The following is a 27,946-nucleotide window of genomic DNA, read 5'->3' on the forward strand; positions in this document are numbered from 1 at the left end:
TGCTAACCAATCACTTCAATCAATTAATAGTGATCAACGATTGGTATTTAACAAATTCTATACTCACATCTGTAATGGTAGACTCATTCTTCATTCTTTTTATTAACTTGCATATCTTAAAGCCATATCTATCAGCTAAAATCCACAATGAGGTAAGATAAAACATTCAAGTTCGGCAGGGCATTTCCATGTTAGAAACATTCTTTCTGAATTTAATTTAGGCCAACATTTTTACAGAAAAATCTTGTTATGCCTTACAAGTAAAAAATGGCCAGTGTCTCTCTTTCCTTCTCTCTAAATAAGAATCCAGTTGGCACATGTTATAGGAGAAAATTGTCGATCATATGGAGAATCACATCTGCACCATCAGAGTTAATGCAGTATGTCTTTACCTGAACACATATGGAAGGAAATAGTTTAGGTGTCATCAACACCACCTGCATCTATTCTAAGGCTCAGAGACAGAGAGAGAGAGAGAGAGAGATCCAGAGGTATTAAGACAAGAGAGGAAGAACTCTACTTTTCTACAAGAGCTCCATGGATGCAATCTTTTCTAACAGATTATTTTAAGAGTTTTCCCTAGAATAAGCTGTAGTACGAACCCCCAGCCCTATGTACAACAGGTAGGAGGTAAAATGACTATTAATTACACCAGCTCCCACCCTCCCTTCCCCATCCCACAATTTCTCAAAGAAACTGAAAATTTAAAAGAAAAGAGAACTTATCTCCACCTCCAATGATTCCCTGGATTCTCTGGAGGCTCTTAACTCTGTTAACGTATGGTTACCTTTTTAAAAGAGTGATGATTTAGTAAAACTTATAAACTTTTGACTACCCCTCCTTCAAATGCAAACATCCCTCAGGTTGCGGCGTAACCACTCAACACTCATGAGGACTGAAAAGGGATCACCGGGATATTTTTGTAAAAACACTTCTCTAATATAAATGTGAATGTATCCTTGTAATAAGAGTCCGTTAGGGTCCATTTGTTTCAACATAAAAACTGTATAAAAGGAAATTTATGCAAAATATCAACTTTTTCAATTGATTTTACCTTCAAATTTTCCTTTGGATACAAACAGAGCCTTTGGTGGAAAATTCTAAACAATGTTAAATACCCAAGGGAAAAAAAAAAACAAAAACAGAGAAGGACCAAAGTCAACTATCTCATGGCATTCTCACAAGACTTTGGTTTCTTTCATTTATGCCGTTCTTATATTTTTACACTGATAGTGTAAGTGGTGTGGCTAAAGCAGTTTGTTGCTCTGGTATTTTCAAGAGATTTTTTAAATTCTGCCAAGTTTAGATGCCACAAGGGTATATTTTCTTATGTGATTTTGGCTCCAATGTTTATGCTCGGTCTTTTAGTTAATTTGGTTGGCTAATGTTAGTTCAGTGATGTTGTATAGAATAGAACAGAGTTTAAGATAGTGAGTAGCATAAAGGAAGAAGAGAAGAGCTGAGATGAAGAAAACGATTTGAGAAAGTGGAAGAAGTTAGGTCAGTCCACAACTGCCTCTCTCCCTTATATAGTATTTCATGAAGAGAATAAAAATTACATGGATGCCCTCATACATAATACTAATCCCTGTATTCCCAGAGAAACTTTACATGTTATTCCAACACTCCCCCTCAAGCTGGGCATAGATATTACACATTCCCAGCTTACCTAACAAAACATTAAAACGTGTGGAGACAAGTCTTTTGGTCAAGATATCTGCCACTTGTTCTCCAGTTCTCACAAATGGTACACAGGGAAACTGATATTGAAGTTTTCCTTGACAAAGTATATCAACTTCAATATGTTTGGCATGGTCATGTTGAACTAGATTATGTGCTATACTGATAGCTGCTTTATCTCATAGGTTTCTCCACCTCAAAGCCCAACTCTTAGATCAACATTTTCAACCACAGAAGTTCATAAACACCATGAGCAATAGCTCTAAATTCTGCTTTTGCATTCAATCTGGCCACTATAAATTGTTTCTTACCTCTCCAGGTTACTAGAATCCCTCCAACAAAGGTGCAATATCCTGAAGTTGATCTCCGTCTCTATGACTGAGCCAGCCAAATCCGCATCAATATATGCTATGTTTGAGGAAATGATGGTACTTGATAAGAAATATACTTGGAAGTTGGTTAATCTTCCTAGGGGGAGGGTTCCAGATGGATGTAGATGGGTTTACACAAATACACAATCAAGCACCGATTGGATGGTACTGTCGAGAGGTAAGGTCAGATTGGTGGCCAAAGGACATAGTCAGGTGTATGGAATTGACTATCAGGAGACATTTGCTCCTATGGCTAAACATAATTCAATAAGAGTCCTTTATGGCCATTGTATCAGCTGGATGTGAATAATGCATTCCTTCGTGGTGACTTTGAAAAGAAAGTGTATATGTAAACTTTACCAGGCTTCAAGTTTCCCTTAGCTGAAGGGAAATTGTGTCTTCTTCAGTGTTCTAAATGGTCTCAAACAGTCACCGAATCCTTGGTTTGAGAGGTTTAGACAAACTATTTTGAAGAATGGATATACCCAAAATCAAGTTGATCATACTTTATTTACCTGGCAAGGTAATGGCACTATCACAACACTAATTGTCTATGTGCATGACATTGCGGTGACTGGAAACGAAAAGGTTGAGATAAACAAACTGTAGTCTTACTTGGCTCAACAATTTGAGATCAAAGACCTTAGACCTTTGAAGTACTTATTGGGAATTGAAGTGTCAAAGTCTAAGAAGGGAATAAATATTTGTCAAAGGAAGTTTGTGCTGGATTTTCTGAAATAAACAAGAATGTTGGATTGTAAACCAGGACAGTGGTCCATCCCTTGTTGATGTAGGGAATTATTAGAGACTATTAGGAAAGCTGATTTACCTCTCTCTAACTTGCCCAGATATCACCTATGCAGATGGGGTGGTGAGTCAATTAATGCATATTCCCAAGAGTGGGCATTTGGATGTTGTGTATTGCATCCTTGGGTACGTGAAGTCCACACCAGTAAAAGGATTGTTGTATGTCAAGCAAAAGCATTTGAGGATTGAAGGTACACTAATGTTGATTGGGGCCATTGGGCTGGCTCTGTTTCTGATGGACGGTCTACATCGACCTGTTGCATATTTGTGGATGGTAATCTAGTCACATGGAGGAGCGAAAAATAGCCTGTTGTGGCTAGATCGAATGCAGAGGCAGAATTAGGGCAATGACTCACGGAGTTTGTGAACTCCTATGGTTGAGACTATTGGTTCAAGAGTTGGGATTTGATACTGAGGGACCTATGCAGCTCTATTGTGATAACAAGGCTGCTATAAGTATTGCTCACAATCTCAAGCAAGAACAAAGCACATTGAGGTAGACCGACATTTCATCAAGGAGAAGAATGACGCTGACTACATTTGCACTCCTTTTGTGAAGATAGGCAATCAATGGGCTGATATCTTTACCAAAGGGCTAATCTCTCACCAGTTCAGTACCATTTTGTGCAAACTAGGAATGTATGACATTTATTCTCCAGGTTGAGGGGGAGTATCAGAGTTTATGTTATAAGGGTACCTGGGGCACTGATTATTATCTTGTTGTTTTGTATTGTACTTTTACTTTTTACCTTTCACCTCCCTAGGGAGGTGAATGTAATTCCTAATAACCCATGTGAGTAAATCAACATAGGGGAGAGAAATATATTCTCTCCCACATTCTATTGCACGCTTCTTTGTCTCTCTCATCTTCTCCACTTCTCTTCTCCTCTCTTCTCTCTTCTCTTGAATTGATCTTTGCAATATTTCCAACTACACTACCAACTATGCTAGGCAGTTGTCCTCAAACCCTGACTTGATTATTCGCCAAATCAGACCTACTATTGTTCTTTTGTTAGTTTTTTTTTTTTTTTTTTAAATCTGGTTTGTCCTTTTTTTTCACTGCGATCCTATCGCAAGCTGATCTCACATTGGATTTCACTGGTTCAGGATTAGCATTGCATTAGGGTAGACATACCAGTCATATGAATGGTGGCACCTGAGTCTATAATCCAAGAAGTGGATGAATCAAGTGTGGAGGCATGTAACTCAAAAACTGAAGTACCTGACTAAGCAAAAAGCATATGTAGCTAAGGCAGTGGTCAAATTGGTAGTGCACATTTTTGGCTATAACCTGTTAGAAAAGCTTGATCCCCTCTACGTGAGAGTATCATACTCAAGTTGAGATATAGAAGTGGATAGGTTCCCAGAACAATCATTGTTGGAAACCACAGAATGAGTCAGGTACTCTAAATCGGCTAAAGGGTGATGGCAGAAGCGCAACGATACAATATCCATTACAAAAATTTAAGGTAGCAAAGATCTCAATGAAGACATATGATAATGATACGAATAGGGTTTGTAGATTACCTAGAAGTAGAACACACAAGTGGTTGTTTGCTCCTCCAAAGGAATGCAACAAAAGGTCAAGATCTCCGTTGACTGCACCACCTCCAATGGCCAAAATCCTTGTTTAAAGAGGAAGAAGACTATTTTTTATCTCTTCAGCTTTGCAAATTATGCTTAACGCAATTAAGGTTTTAGCCAAGCTTCTCTTAAATAGTTGAAGCTAACTTAGGAGACTACAATCTAACGGACTTGATCACGCCAAGTGCAGGATCATATAGGGTAGCCTTTAAGTTCTCCTTAATTTCACAAAAGGACAACACTGCAAAAGGCGTAACCTAAAAATCTCCTAGTGGTAGATATTTTCATTACACTTTCTCCTCCACAACGATAACACCCACAATGGATATAGCAAAACATGGAATAAAATCACCGCCATATAATAAATCCATTGTACATAAAACTGAGACTGTCGTGACCAGTGACTAGGCACAAAAACATTTGAAAACACTTTTTAAATATAATTATTTAATATTGTTGAAGTTTCGAGTATTAGGGGAAGAATTGTCTGCTCATATTACTCTTTTTAGACTTTGCTTTAGTCTCTTTTTGTATTAATCTTTAAGTACAGGGGTATTTTTGTACTTTGGTTTATTTTTTTTATCACTAATATATTAAGGGGGAGGCAGCCACGATAGAAGTGAGAAATCTTACCGCAGGCTGCCTCCTCCATTGGGATCGCAGCTCCCCTTCTTCCCTTCTCTTCTCTTTTCCTCAAGTCTGATTACAGGATTATGGTTCTCTAACATGGTATTAGAGCTTTTGTAATCAGACCTGGGCTTTTTCCTTCCCACGTTGCTGGTCTTCTTTTCGGTTTCATCTCCAATGGTGTGCAACCGCCTATTACTGCCTCTACCGTGAAGTGAGCACTTCTTATCTTATTTATGAAGTGTTGTTTATCTATCTACTACAGTTCCAATGCCTGATGATTGAAGATTGTACTCTCAAAACCCTGGAATCGATTTCGTGAAAACCCTGACTGTTTTATGAAATCGACTTCTTTGGTTCTTGGTTGATTAATGACTTTTTTAATGCTACCTGGATCAACTCTTCTATTGTTGTTGTCTACTACACTTGCTGAAGATGGAGGAGCTTCTACTACAAGTTCATCGAATTTTGGTGTTTCTGTCAAAACCTTGACCAATCGATATTGTGAGATCTGGTTGTGGAATAGTATGGAGCCAGATGTGGCTGCCAACATCATGTTTCATACCACAACCAAGGGTGCGTGGGATGATCTCAAGGAGATGTATTCTCAGGAGAAGAATATGACTCGTATATATGACCTGTATGAGAAGATGTTCTCTTTTCGGCAATCGGACAAGTCTCTATAGGAATACTATAGTATCTTTAATGGTATGATTGAGAAGCTGAATGTATTTCAGCCAACAGAATGAGTTTTATGTACCTCTCTTCCTTGCTGGTCTGAATACTACTCTGAAGGCCGTAAAGGGCCACTTGTTAGCTAGGGAGATCGTCCCTACTCTCAATGACATTTTCTTCAGGCTGCAGTGCATGGGTCCTCTTGCAAAATCTGAATCCTTATCTAAGGATAATTTTGCCTTTAATGCTGGCAATGGTCGTGGTCAAGGTCGTTCTTATGGTGGAGGCTGTGATTCAGGAGGGCTTAGTAATGCTGGGCACAAAGGTGATCGTCCTCCTACACAGTGCTCCTACTGTGGCAAGCCCAATCATACCATTGACACTTGTTGGGCCAAGCATGGCAAACCCGAACGGGCTAACTAGTTGGCCAATCATGCCTTCTCTAATGATGGTTCTGATACAGTACCTCCAAATGACTCTTAAGTCTGGTCCACCTACTAGTGATGGTTCTACCTCCAACCTTCATGATGAGATTCAGCAGTTGATGTGCCGTTTACAGAGTCTTGAGACATCCACCTCTACATCCACTGGGGCATCTTCTTCCGCTGCTACTTTGGCCAATGCAGGTACACTGGCTTTCCTCACTACTACTTCTACACCCTGGATCATTCATTCAGGTACCTCTACTCATATGATCGGTAAGTCTTCTTTTTTTAGTTCCCTTTCCCCTAATTCCCATACCTCACCTGTTATTCCTGCTGATGATACCCCTACACCAGTCACTGGTCATGGTACAGTTTCCATTAACTCCTCTCTCAATCTCTCCTCTATGTTGCATGTTCCCAAATTTCCTATTAGCCTGTCTGTTAGTCAGTTAACTAAGTCTCTCAACTATTTAGTATCCTTTTTTCCTTCATACTGTGTTTTTCAAGATCTTTACACGAGGAAGACGATTGGTGGAGCGCATTAACAAGATGGACTGTACTACCTCTCTACTCTCTAGTGCTGCCCCTATTGCTTCGTCAGGACTTTTGTTTATTTGTTTATCACTAATATATTAAGGGGGAGGCAGCCACGATAGAAGTGAGAAATTTTTACCGCAGGCTGCCTCTTCCATTGGGATCACAGCTCCCCTTCTTTCTCTTCTCTTCTCTTATTTTCTTCTCTTTTCCTCTTTATTATAGGATTCTGGTTCTCTAACAAATATAATAGTAAAATACAATACTTTTTGCAAACTCTTTACAAAACAATTACTAGACCCTGGATTTCGACCAGTCACAGTCCAACAACTCTCTAACTTAGATGTTCTCCCTAGACAGGCAATAAAAACCTTATTAAGCATCACTCCTATCACCATTTATATCATGTACGCCGAGCGGATGGTGTGTAGTCAGTCCTGTCGATAGACATCAATCATTGGCACACCACAGATACACAAAACATAAATGTAACGGTAAGTGCCTCTCGGGTATGAGAAAAAGTAATTACCAAAAATTCCTGTTGCCAAACACAACTGACGGTGAATCATTCAAGAAATTCTATGGATCAATGTTCAACACAAGAAAGTGCCCGTATTTATATTTCCAACCACTCCACATTGAGAATTACACAATATGACAACCCTAGAACAAAGTGCCCAAGTTTGTCCATAATTGAGAACAAAAAATGGTACATGATGGCCAGTTGCACAAAATATAACAATCATAACAAGCACATAATAAAATTGCATTTATTAATTTAATCAAATTAAATTGGGTTTGATGAACACACATGAAATGTCAAAATATCCAACCCGGCTACCTCACGATCCATTAGTCATATGTTTGGGGGGTCGACCATGAAACTCCCAGCAGGTTTCCTTGGTATGCTTACCACAGTGATCACACTAGAGAATCTTTTTCATCACCCACGACCATCACGACGTCCAGTGCTGTGTCCACAGCCTCCCATACGACCACCACAATGAAACATTGAAACCATAGCTGATTGGTATGCTTACCACAGTGATCACACTAGAGACAATCTTTTTCATCACCACAACCATCACCACATCCAGTGCTGCGTCCACAGCCTCCCATACGACCACCACAATGACACATTGAAACCATAGTTGATTTCTCAAAGATCAAAAGATCCATAGCCAGCCTACGTGACTCCTCACTCGGAAAATATCCATAAACTTCATCCAAGGATGGGAGAAGGGTTTTACCCATAATTGAACACATATAGGTTTGTACTCTGGGTTCAATCCACCAAGAACACATCATTTCTCTAGGGATTCAATAGATCTTGGCTTCATCACTAGGATTGGAGAGGTGAATATCCTAGTAATGATCATACTCCTCCCATAAGCTAACAATGGTATTGTAAACTTGTAGTACTCAAAAATCATCATGGCCCCTTGTTTAGTAGCCATGATTTGTTGAAGAAGATTATAAGATTTGGAGTCGCTAACATGGCCAAAAAGCATGGACACACTGTCCCAAATTTTGTTTGATGTTGCCTTCCTTATCAGGCGCCAACCAGTTTCAGGCTTCATAGAGAAGATCAGCCATGTGATGACCATCGAGTTTTCAGTCTCCCACTTTAGATGATCATTGGGATTTGGGGCTTTGATTGTCCCGTAACCAGTTTTCCCCGGCTCCTCAGGGATAGCTTGACCGAGTGAGACCAGTCCATAAAGTTGTTACTTTTCCAAATTAACCATTTAAATTTGAGGATTCTTTTGGTCCACTGACAATAATTGGACTGTTATTGCTAGCTCTTCCGGACGTAAATCCGACACCTTTAAAGGAGGAGATGAAATGTATAATTTCCAGAAATTGTGTTAGGTTGGATATACAAACCTGTAGGGAGTACACACTACCCACAACCAAATTTCTTTTCTTCCAGGAAAGACCAAGCCCTAGGCTTGGCTGGCTGATTGCCTGGTCCAAACAGGTTCAGAAATCAAACTCGTTCCCCGTGAGCCATAGAGTGGATTTTCACTAGCTGAGCTCCTGCGGCCAGAATACATAGCCATTCAAAGTTTCAAACTGAAAATTGAGGCACTCAAAGACACCTCCAAGGCAACCTTAATGCTCCTGGATTGCCACCCAAAACACCTCCACAATCCATGAATGTGCTCAACAACTGGTGAGGGGCGATAGAACACCCTCCTAAGTGCTGAGGTAATGAGGTCATAGCACTCGCACAAGTTTGTCTCTTCCAGCGAGACTTACGATATAAATCTAGGACCACTAGGAGACCCAAACTATATTCGTTTAATGCCAAAAAAAGCTTCTGTAATGGAGAGCTTACTTCTGCAATTTCTACCAAGGCAGACTTCTCTGTACACACGAGATTATGAGAACAGTCTTGGTTTTGTCTGTGAAGGTTCAAATGGTCTCATAGAACTTCATTCTATCCTTCCATGCTATCTTTTACATACTTTGGGCAACCAAAATCTGACCAACTTGACGGAACTCCTTACCGGGAAGTGTGGGAGCTTACCGACTCTCAAAACTGACTGAGAAAGGTAGAATGCTCTGGTAACAACTTCAGTTCTGTTGTATAGAATAGAAATAGAGTTTAAGATGGTGAGTTGTAGCAGTAAAAGCAGTATAAAGAAAGAAGAAGAGGAGCTGAGATGAATTAAACGATTGGAGGCAGTTTTCCTTCACCCACAGTCAAGGGATTCGGATGGTGTGCAGAGGGTATCAGGGAACAATGGGGGGGGGTATTATCGATTTCGTACTATAGGGGCAAAGCATTTATAACCCTAGATGGGAAACTATTTGAGAAAGTGAGGGAAGTTAGGTCAGAATGATTGCCTCTCTCCCTTACATATTATTGTAATAAAGAGACTGAAAATTACATGAATACCCCCATACGGAATGGGATGCCTCTGTCCCTTATATATTATTGTAATAAAGAAGTCTGAAAATTAAATGAATACCCCCACACATAATAGTAAATCCTATATTCCCAGACTACCCTTATGTGTTATTCCAACAATGTTCAGGATCCAATTATATGATCTTATCAGGGTACTTATGCAGGCTGTCTCGGAAACAATTATCCTTTATATAAACAAATTCCTGTGCCTGGAATGCATAGGAGTTAGGCCCAGTGAACCCACAAGAGAGAGAGAGAGAGAGAGAGAAGTGAATATGGGTTGTGGAGACTACTCATACAATTGCTTACCTATAATACTATATAAATTTTCAAACTTGACAATCAACTTACTGTTTCTTCTTTCCTTTAGATGTGTTCTATACACCTAAGAGATTAGATTTTATGAGAAGAGAAGTTGAAGAAAGGAAATCAGAAATAGAAAAGGGATCGAGAGGGGTGGTCTCCCTCCTCAACCCAACTTGTTCTATTATATATCAAATTGATTACCTCTGCTGCGGAATTATAACTAAAATAAATGAACGACAAAAATGTCATTCTCAACACCTTTTACCCCAATTTTTCATACTAATTTCCTTCATTTATCATTTTGACAGGAAATTTTTTCTCATTTAGTGAAGAAAATAACTAATTGTGAATTCAGTACAAAATAATTATCCATGAGAAACAGTACTAGAAGGACTCCGCTGGAAATGAACCTTGAGTATTCAATCAGATTGTGAAAGTAAGCCGCATAGGGACAATTATCATATGCACTGAGTTACAGGGTCCTGATATGCATAGAAGAAAATTAATTTCGTCTATAAGATGGTAATTAGGAGAAAACATAATCTTGCCTGGATTGTGTTGTGAGCAAAAATCCTTTGTTTACTTCTGCTGAAGCTGACATCAACCCGTTCCCAACCCACTTTTGTCAGACCTCTGATCATTTTCTCTGCCATTATTGCAACAAACAAAAAGGAGTAATAAGTAGAAGAATTAATCATCATGCTTTTCAAATGAAAACCAGATTACCAGACCGGATAAATCATACAGAAGAAAATGAGATACAAATGAACTCCAACTCTTCAGAGGCAGACTAAAGAGTTGAGAATGATTCCATCTGTGACAATATCAAGGCTAATAGAAGAGGAAGAGACAGAGAGAAGAATACTGCCCACAGTTTGAGTTGTGAACAGCCTACTCATACCATGGGTGTGAGGGTTATATTATAACAACCAAATACAACTTAGTCCACTTAGTCCACCCACTTAAACTAAAGACTCCTCTAACAATTAAAACACTTAACATATAAAGTAAGATTAACTCTTAACTAACACTATACCAAAATCATGACTAACTCCTTAGCACTTCCCCTCTCAAGCTGGAGTATAGACATCACCCATACCCAGCTTGGAACACCCTTGTTGAAAAAATTCTGAAACAAAGCTTTAGTGAACAAATCTCCAAGTTGACTATGAGAGCTAACAAACGGAGTGGAAATAAACTTCTTCATCACTGCATCCCGAACAAAATAACAATCCACTTCAATATGCTTCGTCCTCTCGTGGAAAACCAGATTATTAGCAATGTAAATAGCTACCTATTTATCACAAAACATCTCCATCAGTTTACTGATAAAATAACCAAGCTCCTGAACAAAGAACCAAAGCCACATCAACTCAGTCGCAGTATAAACCATGGCTCTATACTTAGCTTCAACACTTGAATGGGCCACTATGGTTTTTTCTTACTCCTCCATGTAACAAGATTACCACGAAAGTAGGTAAAATAGCCTGTAGTAGACCTCCGATCACCATTAGCACCAGCTCAATCCACATCAAAGTAACCAACAATACTAGTATGACCATAACTGTGATAGATATGGCCGTTCCCTAGAGCACCCTTAAGATACCTCAATATACGGCAAGCTGCATCCCAATGGACCTGCTTAGGTGTCTCCATAAACTGACTTATCACACAACAAAAGGAGATATCAGGTCAAGTAACAGTAAGATAGATAAGTTTCTCGACTAACCTCTGATACTGATGTTTATCTACAAATTCCTTATAATTTGATGCTCCAAGTAGTTGCAAACTATATGTTGCACGAAGAAGAAGATATCAACCGAACCAAATATACAACTGTAGTGTATATTTGGTTTCTTGTGGTTTCCATCTTGGATTCTATAGTGGACTTCCATAAGAACTCTACTTGCTCACCAAGTCTTTCCATAATTGTATCCATCTTATACAAGAAGTTGTGGTTGACTGTGATTCTACAATAGGCTAGACCTTTGTATATATATTTATCATCTCATGTAACACAAATAGTAGTTGAAATCATAATGGATTAGTTCGTTCTATATGGTATCAGAGCAAAAAAGCTCCAACGAGCTTAGATGTAAAGGACCTCCATCTCCATCGGTGCATCATTGTACGCCTCTTCTTCAACAGCCACAGCTTCTATCTTCCTTTCTCCTTTTTCATTAGTTGTTACCCAGCTTTCCCACCCATCCATGGCTGAACATTCTGCTACGTTGACCACCACCGCTACCATCACCCCCCTCCCATCTTCCCTTACATCCATACCCCACACCCACCATTATCTCTCTATCAAGCCTACATCCAAGAACTTCTTGTTCAGAAAACACAACTGGAACCATTTCTTGAAGGCCAAAAACTATTCAGCGACCTTGACGGTTCTATACCTTGTCCCACCGACCCTGTGGCTGCGTCTACTTGACGTCAACAGGATGCACTCATTCGAAGCCTGCTAATCTCCTCTCCTTCTGATGAGGTTTTCCTTATGATTATAGGCAAAACATCTAGCCGCGCTATATGGGAGACGCTTCTCAAAGCCTATGCCTCAGCGTCCACCAGGCGCCTTCAATCGTTGCCTCTGGCTCTTCATGACTTAATCCACAAGTCGGACGAATCTGTTTCTGATTTTCTTCAGCGGGCAAAGAGCGTCTAAGATGAACTTGCAGCTGCCGGATCTCCTCTCTTTGCTGCCAACTTTAATGTCCACATATTTCGAGCTCTCCGCTCCGAGTTTCGGGAGATGATTCCAATGCTTATGGGACGTCATGAACCGATTCAGTATGATGAACTTTATTCTCTGCTTCTGAGTCATGAGTTTGTTCACAGTTCGGTGCTGAAGAAACTTATAATTGTTGATGCAACCACCAATGCTGCTGCCCCATCAGCCAACACTGTCAATCGAACACCCGCCACTGGCTCTTCTTCCGATTCAAACTGCCTTCCCACCACTGATCGTGGTTTTTCTCGTGGTAGTCGAGGTTGTGGCTGCTCCAGTCGTGGTAGAGGAAGACGCTTCAATAACCAGGGCCACCTCTGGTGTTGTATTTGCAACTGAAATAATCACCACACTTCAAATTACTTTTACTGCCAACCCAACCCATCCCCATCATCCTATCACAGCTATCCCTCTCCATACCCACCACCCCCAGCCCCTCGTGACCTAACCATTCCTCTTAACCTCCCCCCAAGGCCTACCACACTCACTACAACCATCCCCCACCTGTTTAATCTCACTCATCTTGGTACCCCGATACTAGTGTGACTCATCACCCATCACGTAACACCGGACTTATACTCATATACAGCATTGGTTGTGTGGACCACAAAGGAGAGTCCCAAAGAGGACTCTCAAGATGGAAAGATTAGAGCTACCACTGGATCTTAATCCTCTGATACCACATGACAATATCAAGGCATCATAGTTCTTAATCTCGGTCGAAACTGCATTTCTTGGTTTCAACAAAAACAAGACGAAACCTCGATTCGATACTGACTCATACCAAGTTTCGACCAGTTTTGACCATATTTCGCATGTTTGGTAGTTTCGACCAGCCCAGTTTTAGTAGTTTCGACCAGTTTTGACCAGCCCATGACACGTCGAGTTTTGCCCAGAAAATACTAGGCTTCAGTTGAAACCTGGAAAATATTGGTTTCGGCCAGGGTCAAACCCGGCCTTGAAACTGAGATTTAGAACCTTTGCAAGGCATTAACAACCAACAGCCATAGAAGAGGAAGAGGAGAGAGAGAGAGAGGTCGAAAAGAATACTGCCCACGATTTGAGTTGTGAACAGCCTACTCAAACCGTGGGTGTGAGGGTTACATTTATAACAACCAAATACTACTTAGTCCATCGACTTAAACTAAAGACTCCTCTAACACCTAAACACCATCTTTGCAGAATTCAATTTTCAATAATCAAGATAGGGGCAATCATCATTTCAACTTTTAGAGGTAGGAAATCAATTAAAACAGGCCGTTATGTGCAATACGAATGCATCCATTAAATCCATATGCTCGGGTTGGGAACTTCCAGGTCCTGGTGACCTGGTCAACACAAAATGGGCATTAAGCACACAGATTATTTCACGTGGAACCTGATAAACCAGAAGTTTACCCATTTACAAGGATAGTTTCTCCTCAGTTTTATCATTTACATATCAGCTCATGTGCATACTACTTAGTGCCAACTGCCATTTGAAGTTGTGTCATGCTAACCTGAACATGGTCATGGTTCAAGAACTCAGTTTCAGTACTGGTTTCACCCAGCCAGAAACCAAGTTGGACCGAGATCTCGGCGAGATCGGCGAGTTGGTGCATTTTTTTTTTTTACCTCGGTAGATGGTTTCGGTGGGTTTTTGACCAAGTTTGGTTAAAACTTGGTATACAGCCTATTTTGGGCCATTTAAACACAATGGCACTATCAGATTGTCCAAAATCAAAGTCCAAATAGGATTTTGACTTTGGACCCTAGTTTGGTAGGCTACGATGTACTACTAGGCCTTATTCTACACATAATTTAGTAATAGAAAGCACTCAAAGCATACAATTAATATAAAACAACTTAAATAAGCATTAGAAATGTAAAATTGTAAAATACATCAATCTTAACATATACATCTATCATTCCAAGCCATATTGCCAAATCAAGTATTCCTTTGAATGTACCACATAGGATTCCCATGTCATAGTGCTGCTAAAGAATCACACATAGTCTTCCACACAATTCATATAAGTGTTGTCATCAACTAATGGAAGGTACCCTATGCTAGGGTATGGAAGAGGCGGTTGCGATGAGATCGATCCACTGCTACTGCCACCAGGCTATTAATAACCATTGGCATATATGGCTGGGTTGGGACTGTGAATATGTCGTCCATAAAACCTGATCCAATGCTCCGACGATTTGCAACACAGGCATCTCTTGTACGTAGTGGGGGCACCATGATCCTAATCCTGTGTGACATGAGTAAACTGACTCTCACCTTTGGATTTGCTATAGATGTAGCAAATTTGATGTTGGAGGAAGCTTCTCCGCGCAATCCAACGAATTTTCAGGGGAAAATGGGATCAAAATCAAGCAAATTGGGTTTTCTGGGGGTTCTCTGTCGAGACCAGCGAGATCTCGACTGGCCTCGGTCGAGACCTGCACATTTTATATGGGCCAGGAACTTAAGTGAACCGAGATCTCAGTCGAGATAATGTAAACCAGCCATTTCGCCACTCATCTTGTCTCGCCTTCCCAAAAAAGCGAGATATTAGCGAGATCTCACCGAGTTCACGTTTCATGAACATGATCCATTCATTAAATGTCTACTGTTGTGTTCTTTATCTTTCTGGGTTTCCTTACCATGTCATGTTCATGTAAACCTGTTTAATAAACAGGTCATGTTCGGGTTGAATACCACCCTACTCACAACAGTGAAGCATCAACCCCCCCCCCCCCTCAAAATAAAAAGTAAAGCAGATGCGAAAAAATCTAAGAAAAAGGGAGTGGCTTCAAAATCTCTCCTATAGTTCTAATACAAGTAAAAGTAAAGGCACATTCAGCATCTCTGCCATCTCTTCCCTCTTTTTCTCTCTTTTTCTCTAGGATCATCCAGTACTCATATGGATCACCAAGGTCCATTTCATGGCCTTCCTAACTTTCAAATCTTCAAAATTGAACTCATTGATGCTCATATTATTTTAAGTTTAAGACCTCATTCCTTGACCATTATGGCTCCATTCAGATATTTTACTAATAAACTTCGGTCTACTCACTATCTTGCAGTAGAAAGATCTAGCTCTTTGGATTGCAGCACTTCTTCCCACAACATATACAAATCTGAACTCTATTTTACATTATGAAATTCATTCCATTTTTGCTTGCAGTTCAATCAATAGAAATGCCCAAGATGTAAGATGCTAAAAGATTAGGTCTTGGGGCATGGACCAACTCAATTTGGTGAAGTCATACAGACAGATTATGGCTACCATTTGTTCACAGTTACACAAAAGGTAAAAACATTATATTTTGGTACTGTAGAAGTAGAATTTCAACTACCTTCCATGTCCATAGTGTTGCCTCCATTGACTTTTGCCTCTGAAAGGACTTCTTGCTGAGGACTGGTAATCTTAGGTGTTTCCACATTTATAATGTGTGGGTACTTTTCATTCCTCGATAGAGACTTCCTCTGAAAAGAGAACAATAGAATCTAAAACTAGAACAAACATTTCACCATTACCATAAAATCCATAGTTGTTAAAGTGTTAGGCAAATCAAGGCGGTCAAGGGGGGTAAAAAATTAAGGCGACACCAACAAGGCACCTAGGCGTCAGCCTAGGCAACCAAGGTGCTCATCAAAAAAAGTGGCCAGGATTCCTAGGCGACACTTTGACAACCTTGACATAATCCGAAAGCTTTACCTTTGGGAGCTCATCTCTGCAACGTATTGATGATGTACTCCACCCAACAATGTCTTTGGACTGAGTTAAATTATTATCATAGACAAGTGGAAATAATATAAAATAGAAAACAAGGGTCAGTATGCCTTACATGACCATATCCATTAATATGTCATGGAGGATGATGCATTATGTGGAATCAGTAGGAAATGAGATCTTATGCACATAAGACTCGAGTTTTCCTTTCCATTTCACCAAAGTAGCATGAAGAGCAGAAAAGGCAGATTTTTTTAAGGAAAAAAAGAGGATACGGTCATAGCAAGCATTTGCATATGCAACACGACGCTTGAATGATTGCAATGCAGACCTACAGAGTACAGAAGACTTGACAGTAATACCACACATTCGAAAAGAAATTCACACTCATCAGAAAACCATCAGAAGAAGGAGAGGTGTATGATGCCCAACATGAAATGAAGATCTCCACAGTCATCAACCATTTGAAGAAGAAGAGGAAGCTTCGCATCATCATTGTCAGTCAAGAATAGATGTTTCCCAGTTCTTCCAATCATCCATGATGCACGAGATGCCATCTTTTCCAGAATATGAAGGCCACAAAAAATTGGGACCTGAAAAATCCATAAAGCAATCTTTAGTATAACCAAAAAGAAGAGTAGAAATTATCAGGCCCCAGGCATAAAATAATGAAATATTGGAGTAAAAGTTAAGATGTACATTACAGTTATTCAACTGTTATAATGTTGTAAGTTCTAAATGTGGGTTTCTTCTACTTTATATGCGCACTTTTTTTTCTATTGTTGATTCCCTCAAACAGATGCTGGTTATTCTGAAAAATCCCCGCTTAAAAATATTATTATGTATCACTACAAGTTTGATATCGCAGCCTTACAAGTATAAATATCATTAGGTAACATTTAATGCCACAAGTGCCTTCTTGTATCCTGTTTTCATTATATCAGAATATATATCATAGTATCGTACTACATCTAGAGAATCTTATACTACCCCTAATATGATATTTAAGATATATACAACAACTAATGACTTTTGACCATGAAATTCTTTACAACAAGCATCACCTGATATAGGGAATAAAACTTATAAACAAATAGTAGAAAATATAACCCATCGTAAAAGCTAATATTTATAATCATTATAACAGTGAATAACTGTAATGACCAGCACTGTTAATCCTTGCTCTTTTACTTCAAACCAAGCTCTCAATAAATTTTCAGAAGTTTGCAGAAAGTTAAACTACACCTACGGTCTTAAGCCATTATAGGAGCCCTCCTTTAGAGCTTAGGAAGCACTGTTTGTGTTTTAATGGAATCGAAGCAGGATGTTTTGCTCAGATATGGCTCAGATCTTTACCAGTTGGGCTATATATTGGCACCCTCTTTATGACTCTGGGTTTTTTTTCCCATTAATTTGGGTGGGGGGGGGGGGAATTCAGCCTCAGTGTTAGGGTGGTTATTTTTCAGTAGAAGCCACTTGGAAATTGTCTTGTGTCATTAGAAAGGCCTATTTTCTACAAACCTTATGTCTAAAGACAACTTCCTTGCAGATGACAAATATTAATAATGAGTCACTAGGGGTATCATGTACTCTGAGGGCTATCATATCATGTCAGATGGTGATACTGGAAATGAGGGTTTCCATGAGCCTGTTAGGGTTTTTTCTTTTCCTTCCCCTGTTCATGCTATTTCTCTAATGATACTTCTATCATTTCCATCAAGAAAGTTGGGGAGGTGGGAGAGGGAGAGTAATATGAAGAATGATATATTTCTAAATAAGTAATTCAATAGAATAAGGATTACTGTACTTGTTTGTAAATGAACTCACTTGTTTATTCCCTCTTGAACCAAGGTGTGGTGTTGCAACAGTTATGAAATTCATGGGCTCCAATTCAGCAATTTTTCCCTTTGATTTTTCTTCCATGCATGGAATTCCAGCCTCATCAGTTGTGCCAACATCATTTGCATCAGAAGTCTGCCTCTTCGAATTCTGTCCATAAAGCCTACCAATAGCATATCTTGCAACCAAACCACCTAATGAGTGACCTATAAACGAGATCTTTTGAATGTATGGCCTACATTTTACGATGGATATAACCTGAAAGGCACAGTACTCTGTTTTCTTAATTAATGTGGCAATATCAGATTCAAGGGAGTACTGTCAAATCAATATATATGATTCCAATTGCTAACTTTAACTGAAAGTCTGAAACTGAAATGAAACTAAAAAATTTTCATGTCCAATTTTGTTTCTGACTACTTAAATTGGATAAATATTCAATTGTGAAGAAGCAAATATAACATTAATTGTGACATAAAATGAGAGAACCACTATGCACCTCTTCTGCTAATCTCTCTCCCATAACATCAACACCATCAAGAGTCAACATTGAGTGATTACACTCACTGCCTGCATATCGTGTGGTAATGAAATGCAGTTCAAGTCAGTAACTGAAGCCAACCAAATCAGATCAAAGTGCATGCAAAGATTATCAGAAGAGCTTCTGATATTTGTCTCTTCAAAGTTACAAGACCTACTCCTAACTTTAGATTACAGAAATCAAGGCAAAAATTTGCAAGTATCTTGAGCAACCTGCTCTATAAGTTATGCACTACAAAGCATACCAACATTTATGTAAAGGAAACAGAAGCCAGGTGGAGGAATCTTTTAAGTAAATCATTACAACAAGAAACATATCCAAGTTTACAATATGATCAATTTAAAAAAAATCTGGAAAAGAAAGCACTGGGGGGGACGGTGGGGGGGAGGTCTCACAAGCTATTCATACATGTAAAGAACATAAGCCACATAGAAGGTTAACTGAAATTTGGAAGTGGAGGAAACTTTTCAATAATATACAGATGGAAAGATTATACTAATGAAAGGTCTATGAGCCCATGAATGCAAGGATATATTTTCTTTCCTTGATCACTAAGTTGAGGAAACAGCAGTCCCTTTCTGCAATGGCATAAAAGTTCATTACAATATATGTGGTTCCTCTACTTATATGATTCAGAACACAGCTAGTAGTTAAATCAATATGGTTTAAGTCCCAGCAATGGGAGGGACAAAAACATTCACATTACGACAGTTAAGCCAGCACGAAGACACAGGTTGAAGTCCAAGAGCGGCCACTTTATGCAAAAATGCTAACAGTTAGGAATGTCTTCCATAAACACCTCCCAGACCCTACAAAAGCAGGACTTGCACTGCAATACGGCCATTCAACTATTTTAAAATATAAGAACCTTTTTATTTCTTTCACACAATAAGCAAGTGTTTATGCATCTGAATAGGCAAGTTTCTACACGTGAACAAGCATTTGCAGACTGGTCCAATCTCAGCTCCTTTTGCCCGTTTATCCTCTCATGGACAACCATGTTGACACAAAGTTTTCCTTCCACTGCATTAATCTTCTATTTTCTATCAAATTCACACCAAATGGATCATTCCCATACACCATTTGGTCCAACATCAATTCAAGCCTATCTCTGATCAAACCAGTGAAGAAACCCATCTTTTGATATCCCATTGATTTAAATATTAGAAGCTGCCTTTTCACCTATTGTCCTCAATACTCAATATAGCATTTTGGACAATGAAAAAGTAATGAAGCTTTAATAGCATCATATTTCCAGTCCTGACCTAAGAAATTATTTATAACCTTAGTCATACACCTTACTCCAAAAAGCTCTCATCTGAAGAATTTGGGTATCACGAAATATGGGCTCTTTCTTCCTCATTTTGAGTTTTTAACCAGTGACCAAAAATGTGTTTTTTCCCCTCCTTTGGTTGAAAACACTATGGTTCCACTTCAGAACAGATCAATTTGGATATACCATTGACAACCCCTTATTATAAAAATATACCAGCTGGAGGAACAGTGAACAAATAGAAACAATAGTTATGAAGCAAAACGAGCCATTCCCTTTGGAAAGGAAGGATCCTACAGCTTCTTGGCCAACATTTTGCAAGGAGACTTTTCCAAATGGAGAAGGAAAGGGGACAAGCAAAAAAGAGATGGTCCACATCTTCCGAAGCATTCCAACAAAGGCAGCTAGAGGGGGAACTGGGGAAGACAGTGATCTGGCGATGAATGAGAAAAGACTACGTTGGGAGGCAGTTGGAAAGGGCCCGCCAGACAGTGAAATTGTGATCAGGGACATTGCACTTGAACCAAACAATCTTATGGCAGGGGGCCAGGGAGCCACGAGTTCTTATGAGGTCCCAAGCTGCTTTTAAGCTGAAAAGGCCCGAAGAAGATGCAATCCAAACCATTGTATCACACCTACCTGGGGAAGGTTTTAATTCCTAATAAATATGTTAAATACCAATACCGCTGATTAACAGTACCTTATTCAACATAAAAATAAAGCAATCCTTGGAGGTTTGAATTCCCAAGATCCAAACTGAGCCTATGAGCATTCTTTTTCTGCTTCATCATCATCTAAGTAAACCATGAGTCGTAATTCTTTGAAAAATGATGGTGAGATGAACAAATGGACAGGGCAGACTAAAACCATTCTTGTCAAGGCCCCGCCTAGCCATCCCTCAGCCACATAGGCCTTTCAGAATGGGCAAGGCCAGTGGCCCTTACATTGGTCACCTTGAATAGGTTTTGACTAAGGCAATTGCCATTTTGAGTTTTGTTTTATTATATTTATCTACTTTTTTAACTCGTATGTGGTTGTATGTGTTAAGATATGTACTTTGTGGAACATTAGTTGTTAGTGGCTGTCACGATAAGGGGTTTCTCCCTATCATATTATGTGTTAGTTCATTCATTTCTAATTTGTCCATCTCTAAACTTGCAAGATCCATATCTATCTATCACATACAGTAACTCTATGTTTGTGATTCTGATTGCAGACCGCTGCATGGAATTTTCCCCTCAACACACACACACACAAAACTCCTTAACATTTAAAAAAAAAAAACCTCAAGAAGAACTTAAAAAACTTATACCAATGCTCAATGAATTAACCACAGTTACTGTCAGATATTTCAATACTCAATATAATGAATGTAGTAATGGAGAAAATGAAAGGTTCAAGAAAACTCACAGTGCACAATAAGATCTTGTGGGTATTTCTCCAAAAACTTCTTTGCAGCAAATTTCCAATTTCTAGCACTATGGATTTAAGAACAAAAACCAAAAAGGAACAAAAACAGAGATTAAAAGACAATACAGAACATAGGGATAGAGAAAGCATATTAAAACTGATTTGGCAAATGGGAATCACTAAAAACCAACTATTTTGTGCAAGAAAATATAATAATACTTTAATCCTTTGCCAAATTGACTTTGACTTCCCAAACTGCTTCCTTGACACTGAGTGAAAGATGAATCAAAAGAATAGAACCATGGGCTCCTAAGGAGTAGAAATTTTCTAAACAACATCAACTGAACTAACAGCTGCCAAACCAAACCCAACCCACCCCCCCCCCCCAGCTAACAAACAAACCAATAGATTGGACTAACAAATTGCAAAAGGAAGTGCTCAAAATTCCAAAATTTGAAAATGGAAATCAGCAGCACAGCTTTAAAATAATCATATAACTGAACAAACCCCTTCCCACCCTGCGGGGGGGGGGGGGGGGGCGGAGGCAATGTATTATACTCTCCCAACCAATTCTGAAAGTAGTGCAGCTGATCCCTCTAACTCCCTTAAGGCTAAAGAACAAGATCTCAATTTATCCTTAAAAAATTGGGATTCTTCCTGCTACAAGCTCCAACGTATCATGAAAGGTTTGCAAGTATGCAAAATAAGACTCGACCACTAGCAGCAAATGCATTAGCGGTTTCATGAGATAAAAAGGAGGAGATGTGAGGATACCAAAGAAATTTGACCAGGTAAGAGTGCACCAGATCCTATAATTCCAATGGAGAAGCAGCTCATAGCAAAAGCAGACCAAGATGACAGTCAACTCTCAACAACATACAAGATGCAGGACCTGACGACAGCCTAAGGTGTTCAATATCTAAGGCTGTACCACCAAGAAGAGGAGGTGGGAGATAATGTTTCCAATATAGAGAAGCCTTTGCAAAGTCTGTAAATTGTTGGCAGACATCCTCACCAAATCCATGGTGCATTTTATTATTTGCATTGGATGATCTCATGAAGAGAGTTCAAGCAATTCCATGCTTCTGCTATATGGTTTTCTATAGAGAGTAGGTACTTTTTTGAGGTTTACTCAATCATTTACCTTTTTGTTTTCTTTCAAAGAAAACTAATTGGCAATAATTGTTGGCCCTTCAGTTTTTTTTTGTTTTTTTTTTTTTGGATGAATAAAAATTGTATTACAAAGAAAGAAGGAGGAATGTATAGGCCCTAGGGCAAACAAACCAAAGCCAAGAGCTAACTAGGCTGCAAAATGGAGAGAGGAAGACCCCAGGATACAACAATGAGCATGTTCCTTGGGGTATCCATTACATTTGAGAGAGGAAGAGAGCTGATTATAGAGGAAACATTGAAGGAGATGGCATTCCAAATCTTGTCGAAAGAGCGAGAGTTGGAGGTCCATCTTCTAAGGTTGCGCTCCATCCAAATATGGGAGGCGGTGGCACAAAAGGCAAACTTGCTCACGGAATCATAGACCGAATGCCCTCCAAAGGTCATGCCTATCCAAACCTACTCTCGATGAAGTGGGAGGGGGCTTCTTCTACCTGGCCAGCAAGAAAGCAAGACTCTTTCCAAATGGAGGAAGTAAACGGGCACGAGAAGAACAAGTGATCAGTGTCCTCTTGCCCATTCCAGTAGAGGCAGCAGCGGGGAGAAACCGGCATGTGTCGATGAATGAGGAAGGCCTGAGTTGGAAGGCAGTTGGCGAGAGCGCGCTAAGAGGTGAAACTGTGGTGCGGGATATGCCCTTTGAACCATACGACTTTTTGCCAAGGAGAGTGGGTCCCTCTGAGTCTAACCAAATTCCAAGCAGAGTGAGAGCTGAATCTGCCGGAGGGAGAAGGGAGCCAAAGAATGGTGTCCCCTGTGCCACGATGACCAGGAGGGATGGGGGGGGAGGGAACTCCAAAGATCCGCAAGGGGAAGGGAGAAATGGGGGAAAACCAGGCGCCATTGGAGATGCTGGAAGCGACCATGGAGAATCTGCCCAGCCCAGATGTGTAGATATCACGGGAACTCACAACTGAAGAGAGAACTCCTGAGGGGTGCCATTTGTCCAACCAGAGAGAGGTTGAGAGGCCATCATCTAAACTGCAAGAGATGGTGTCGATGGCTATATGTCTCGTTTGCAAAAGTCTACGCCAAACCCAGGAAGAATCTGTCGCGGGTCTAACTGTCCAAATGGAGTCCCTTCAAGGAGGCCCGGCATAAACCTAAGAAGACCATATGCTATCTTTGTTGGTGAAGAGCTTCTAGATGTGCTTGAGAGAACCAACAACATCTTTGATCCTTTTAGACCTAGGCCCCCTTCAGATTTAGGGAGGCATAGAGAAGACCAACTCTTGGGATGAAGGAATCTGGCAGAATCCACTCATTTCCAAAGGAAGGTACACATGATAAACTCTGCTGCCTTGATGATAGCCTTGGGAAGGCCAAAAACTCCACTCCAATACATGTAACAAGATTGAAGAACTGATCTGATGAGCTCCAACCAACCCGCATAGGAGAGAAGCCGAGCTTTCCATAGTCGCAGCCTCTTGCAGAGGAGATCTATAATGGGGGAGCAGTGGTGGGTTTAAGCCTGGCGGGGATAAGGGGAAGGCCAAGGTATCGGACAGGCAAGGTGCCAATGGTGAAGCTGGTAAGGGAGGAGAGTAGGGCTTTGGTGGTGTCTGGGACTCCAGCAAGGAAGATGTGGGACTTGAGGAGATTAATGTGAAGACCGGAAAGGCTTTGAAAAAGGGCAAGGGAGGACATGATGGACTCGATGGAGAGAGAGTCAGCCTTAGAGAAGATCATGAGATTATCAGCAAAGGCAAGGTGGGTCAAGTTGGTGGGCTTACATTTGGAGATGGGAGAAATGAGGTGAAGATTGGTTTTGGTTTGAAGGCTGCGGGAGAGGACCTCAAGGAATAGGAATAAGAGGAAGGGAGAGAGTGGGCAGCCTTGGTAGATGCTAACGGAAGAGAAAAAATCAGCCGGACTGCCATTCACAAGGACCAAGAAACGGAGAGAGGATATGCAAGAAAGAATCCAATTGACAAAGATGGGGGGAAAAGACATTTTGAGAAGGACATGGGATATGAAGTCCCAACGGATGGAGTCGATTTTCAAGAGGGCGGAGGGGGAATGGGATTTGCGGTCAAATCCTCGAACGATTTCCTAATAAAGGATGATGTTGTCAGAAATGTTGCGCCCAAAGATGAAGGTAGATTGGCTTGCACTAACAAGGGAATCAATGACAAGCTGGATACGATTAGCAATGATTTTAACAATGAATTTGTACAGAAGGTTACAAAGGGAGATGGGTCTGAAGTCAGCCATGGAGGAGGCTCCAGTTTTCTTGGGGATGAGGCCGAGGAAAATGTGGTTAACGTTGTGGATCTATCTAGGGTTGAAGAAGAAGCTTTTGATGATCCATGCAGAGTGAGATCTATTACACATGAACTTGAAATCTTAGAGCAAATAATTATAGAGGATGTGGAGACAAAAAACAGAATTAAGAACTTCAAAGAAAATAGAACAAGTAATGATGGAGAAAGAGAAGAAGCATAAGGTGAAAAGTAAATTTATGAATACTAAAAGTTATTAGAAGAGCAGAAGAAGATAACCTAGGTTATCCTATGGTTTCACACATGAGCCTAGCTCCAAAAAGATTTCATTAATGCAAATCATTTCCAGATTTGTGGCTTAAAACCCCTATGTGTAAATTCTCAAAAAGACCATACTCCATGACTCAATCTCTGACTCAATTTAAACTAAGACAAAAGGACTTTATTCCCAAGCAAACTAAAACTGCTACAATCCTCAACTAAAAACTGAATGGAAAAAATATATATAGAATTTACTATACAAGTGACTTTAGAACTTATATAAATAGAAAAACCATTATTTTGCTAAGAATGGAGAATGGAAAATTCCTATAAATAGTAAAATACGTAAAAATCAGAAACATTTACTAAAAATAGCAAAGCAATATAAAACTCCCAGCCACCCTAAAAGAAGACCAAAATTACGATATTGAACCAAATAATGTAAATATAACCTTTCCCAAGTTTCCACATGTTTAAAGTGAAAGCAACTCAAACATAAACCCCATGACGATTCGACCATTTAATCCTTTGCTGGCTTGATTCCACATCAAGGTATCAATCTGAAGTCTGAACAGAATGGAAATGATGAAAATGATACAAAACTTATCATTATTACAATTTCTTCTTTTCTCTTTCTAGCCTTATGAAACTGTAGCCTACATCAACTTAAAAAGATGAATGGGTACTTCTCAAGGATTATGATGCATATAGCAAGCACACGTTCACTCAACACCAAGCAACAGGAAATTCGAGGTTCAGAAGTCACTGAGCATCATCAATTCTAAACTTTGACGAACAAATTTAGCTCTACAGAAGTTGAACTCGCTAAAATATAGATGAAAATCATGAAACAGGACAGAACTGGTGATCCACGAACCAAATGTTTTACAAACAGGGACCAGCATTTCGGCAGGAGGGGGGGGGGAAAGTTAGAAGTGTTATTAATAGAATACGAAGAAGGATAGAGTTACTAAGAAATCAGATTGAGATGAACGAACCTCCCTATGATGCCATTGACCATGACGACAAGATGAGTCGGGCTGCTCTGCTCTCCGGTAGTGCCAGTCTTGGTCTCTGGACTCCGATCTCCATACGGTTTATGGGTAGTGGAGTGGTCACTTTCTGATTTGAAACAACCGCCTCTCCACACGTACAACTTGATTTTATTCTTGTTCTTCTTCGCATTCTTCGTATTCTTCTCGCTTGAATCGACATGCAATACATCTGCTCTACATACTGTTTCGGAAGTGCTCTGCAACTCCAGAGACGCCATTTTTAATACGAGAGATATATGTGACCAGACGAGACGATCTGGCTTGTGTGTTCTTCGTTGAGGAGGCGACGACGATCGGTGGGGAGTTTTCGAATGGAAGGTTCTGGTTCTGGGTCTGGCTCTGGTCTGTGGCTATGGCTATTGCAAGCGACGAATCTTGCAGTACAGGTTCGGTGAGGTCTCATTCACGCAATACCATTGGTTGATTGACCAACGACTTACTACTGTACACGAAGATGGCGACTCCAACGTCCTGCTGGTTCTCACATAACCTTGTGGAGTTTGGACCAACTTCAACATTATGCCCCCCGGGCTTTGCATCCATTTACGAACGCCGTTTGTTTCGCCTTCCCTGCTAACCAAGGTTCTAAAACTTGGGTTTTGGTTAGATTTCGACCAGTCAGTCAGAAGACGAGTTTGTCTCGATTTCGATCATATTGTTGAGAATTTTTTCAGACTAATTCGAACCTTGGTTTCGAGATCAGGAAGTTATTTTTTTACCCTGATTCTTGTTATGCTGCCTATTTTTTGCATTTTAAACTCAATTCATGCATTAGTTTTATGTAGAGAACACTAAAAATATTACTTGTGGTTTTGATCCAAATTTGATATTATATTGTTTTTTGATATGGTATCGAATAAGATTTGATCGAAACATAATTCTTCAATATAAATGAAATTCAAGCAATCTTGGATTTGTTAGAAAGCTTTGCCTTGATAGCTTTCCAATAAATCCAAGATTGCTTAAATCTGATTTATATTGAAGGAGATATGTACCGGTCAAACTTAATTTGGTGTGCGCGAATACTGTCCAAATCGTTCTGAATGAAGAAAAAAAAAAATAAAATTGGATATCAAAACAAATGAATATTTTACTGTATTTTTTGTTTTTAGCAATGTTTTACCATATTAAGATTTATGGAATTTTTAGATTTGAGAAATACCCCAGCATTAGAAAGTTGAAAATTGTACCTACCGTCGAAAATCCAGTTTTTGTTCTTGAATGTTGTTCAATGGATTCAGCTTCAAGAAATCTTAAAGAGATAGTTAAAACTATTAAGTCTCAACCAAATCAGAGAGAGAGAGAGAGAGAGATTAAGTAGTTGAGCTTAACTACACATTGTGTAAACTCCATTCGTTTGTAATCATCCCCATTCAAACCAAAATCTCTAGGTTCTTGCTTAGCTCTTCTGGTCTCATCGTGTTCTTGAAAATTAGCAGAAGTAGTTAAGAGTTCATTGGAGAAAGAAAGAGATCAGAAGATTGAATAAAGATTTCCAGCAGAAAACATTTAATCATACCCTCAATTGTTCGACTGCTTTGGGCCTTTGGGGCAACCTTGCAGGAAGTAGATAGCCAAAGAAATTGCAATGGAAGAAGTTTCATGACCATTAAAAAGCAAGCTTAGTATGAGATCAAGAATCTACTTTGTGGAAAGGTTTGAATTCTTCAACGCCCAACCAAGAAGATCATCTTCCATTCTCTAGCACATGCCAAATTAAATCTCTAGTAAGTTTGTCATAACTCATAAGTCTTTTCTAGGTCAATAAAGACCAAATGGAGATCCCTCTTGCTATCTCTAAATCTTTTCGTGAG

The 27,946-nt window shown here is 39.7% G+C and overlaps 1 protein-coding gene across 2 annotated transcripts; it reads right to left on the reverse strand.

Annotated features, from left to right (window-relative positions):
* On the reverse strand, window positions 1–26,505 carry LOC122662959 (putative lipase ROG1). Of its 2 annotated transcripts, none has more exons than XM_043858668.1 (10): window positions 26,076–26,505; window positions 21,425–21,492; window positions 18,700–18,770; window positions 18,189–18,458; window positions 16,794–16,954; window positions 16,637–16,692; window positions 16,347–16,399; window positions 15,985–16,114; window positions 10,475–10,572; window positions 1–392 (listed from the first exon to the last, which is right to left on the reverse strand). In XM_043858668.1, exons 1-10 carry the CDS (start codon window positions 26,348–26,350, stop codon window positions 321–323), a joined length of 1,254 nt encoding a protein of 417 aa, XP_043714603.1. In that variant the 5' UTR covers window positions 26,351–26,505; the 3' UTR covers window positions 1–320. The 2 variants fall into 2 exon arrangements, with proteins under 2 accessions (XP_043714603.1, XP_043714602.1); XM_043858667.1 differs by having other exon boundaries at window positions 10,475–10,578.
* Between the last annotated feature and the right edge of the window lie 1,441 nt (window positions 26,506–27,946).

Source organism: Telopea speciosissima, chromosome 5 (genome assembly GCF_018873765.1).
Source record: "Telopea speciosissima isolate NSW1024214 ecotype Mountain lineage chromosome 5, Tspe_v1, whole genome shotgun sequence".
NCBI lineage: Eukaryota > Viridiplantae > Streptophyta > Magnoliopsida > Proteales > Proteaceae > Telopea > Telopea speciosissima.

Coding starts and splice junctions, on each gene's coding strand:
- LOC122662959 (XM_043858667.1), bottom strand. CDS start 26,350: ATGGCGTCTCTGGAGTTGCAGAGCACTTCCGAAACAGTATGTAGAGCA. Junction 16,955..18,188: donor GTTCAAGAGGGAATAAACAA/GTGAGTTCATTT, acceptor TGGATTTTTCAG/GTCCCAATTTTTTGTGGCCT. Junction 16,693..16,793: donor TGTGGAGATCTTCATTTCAT/GTTGGGCATCAT, acceptor TGTACTCTGTAG/GTCTGCATTGCAATCATTCA.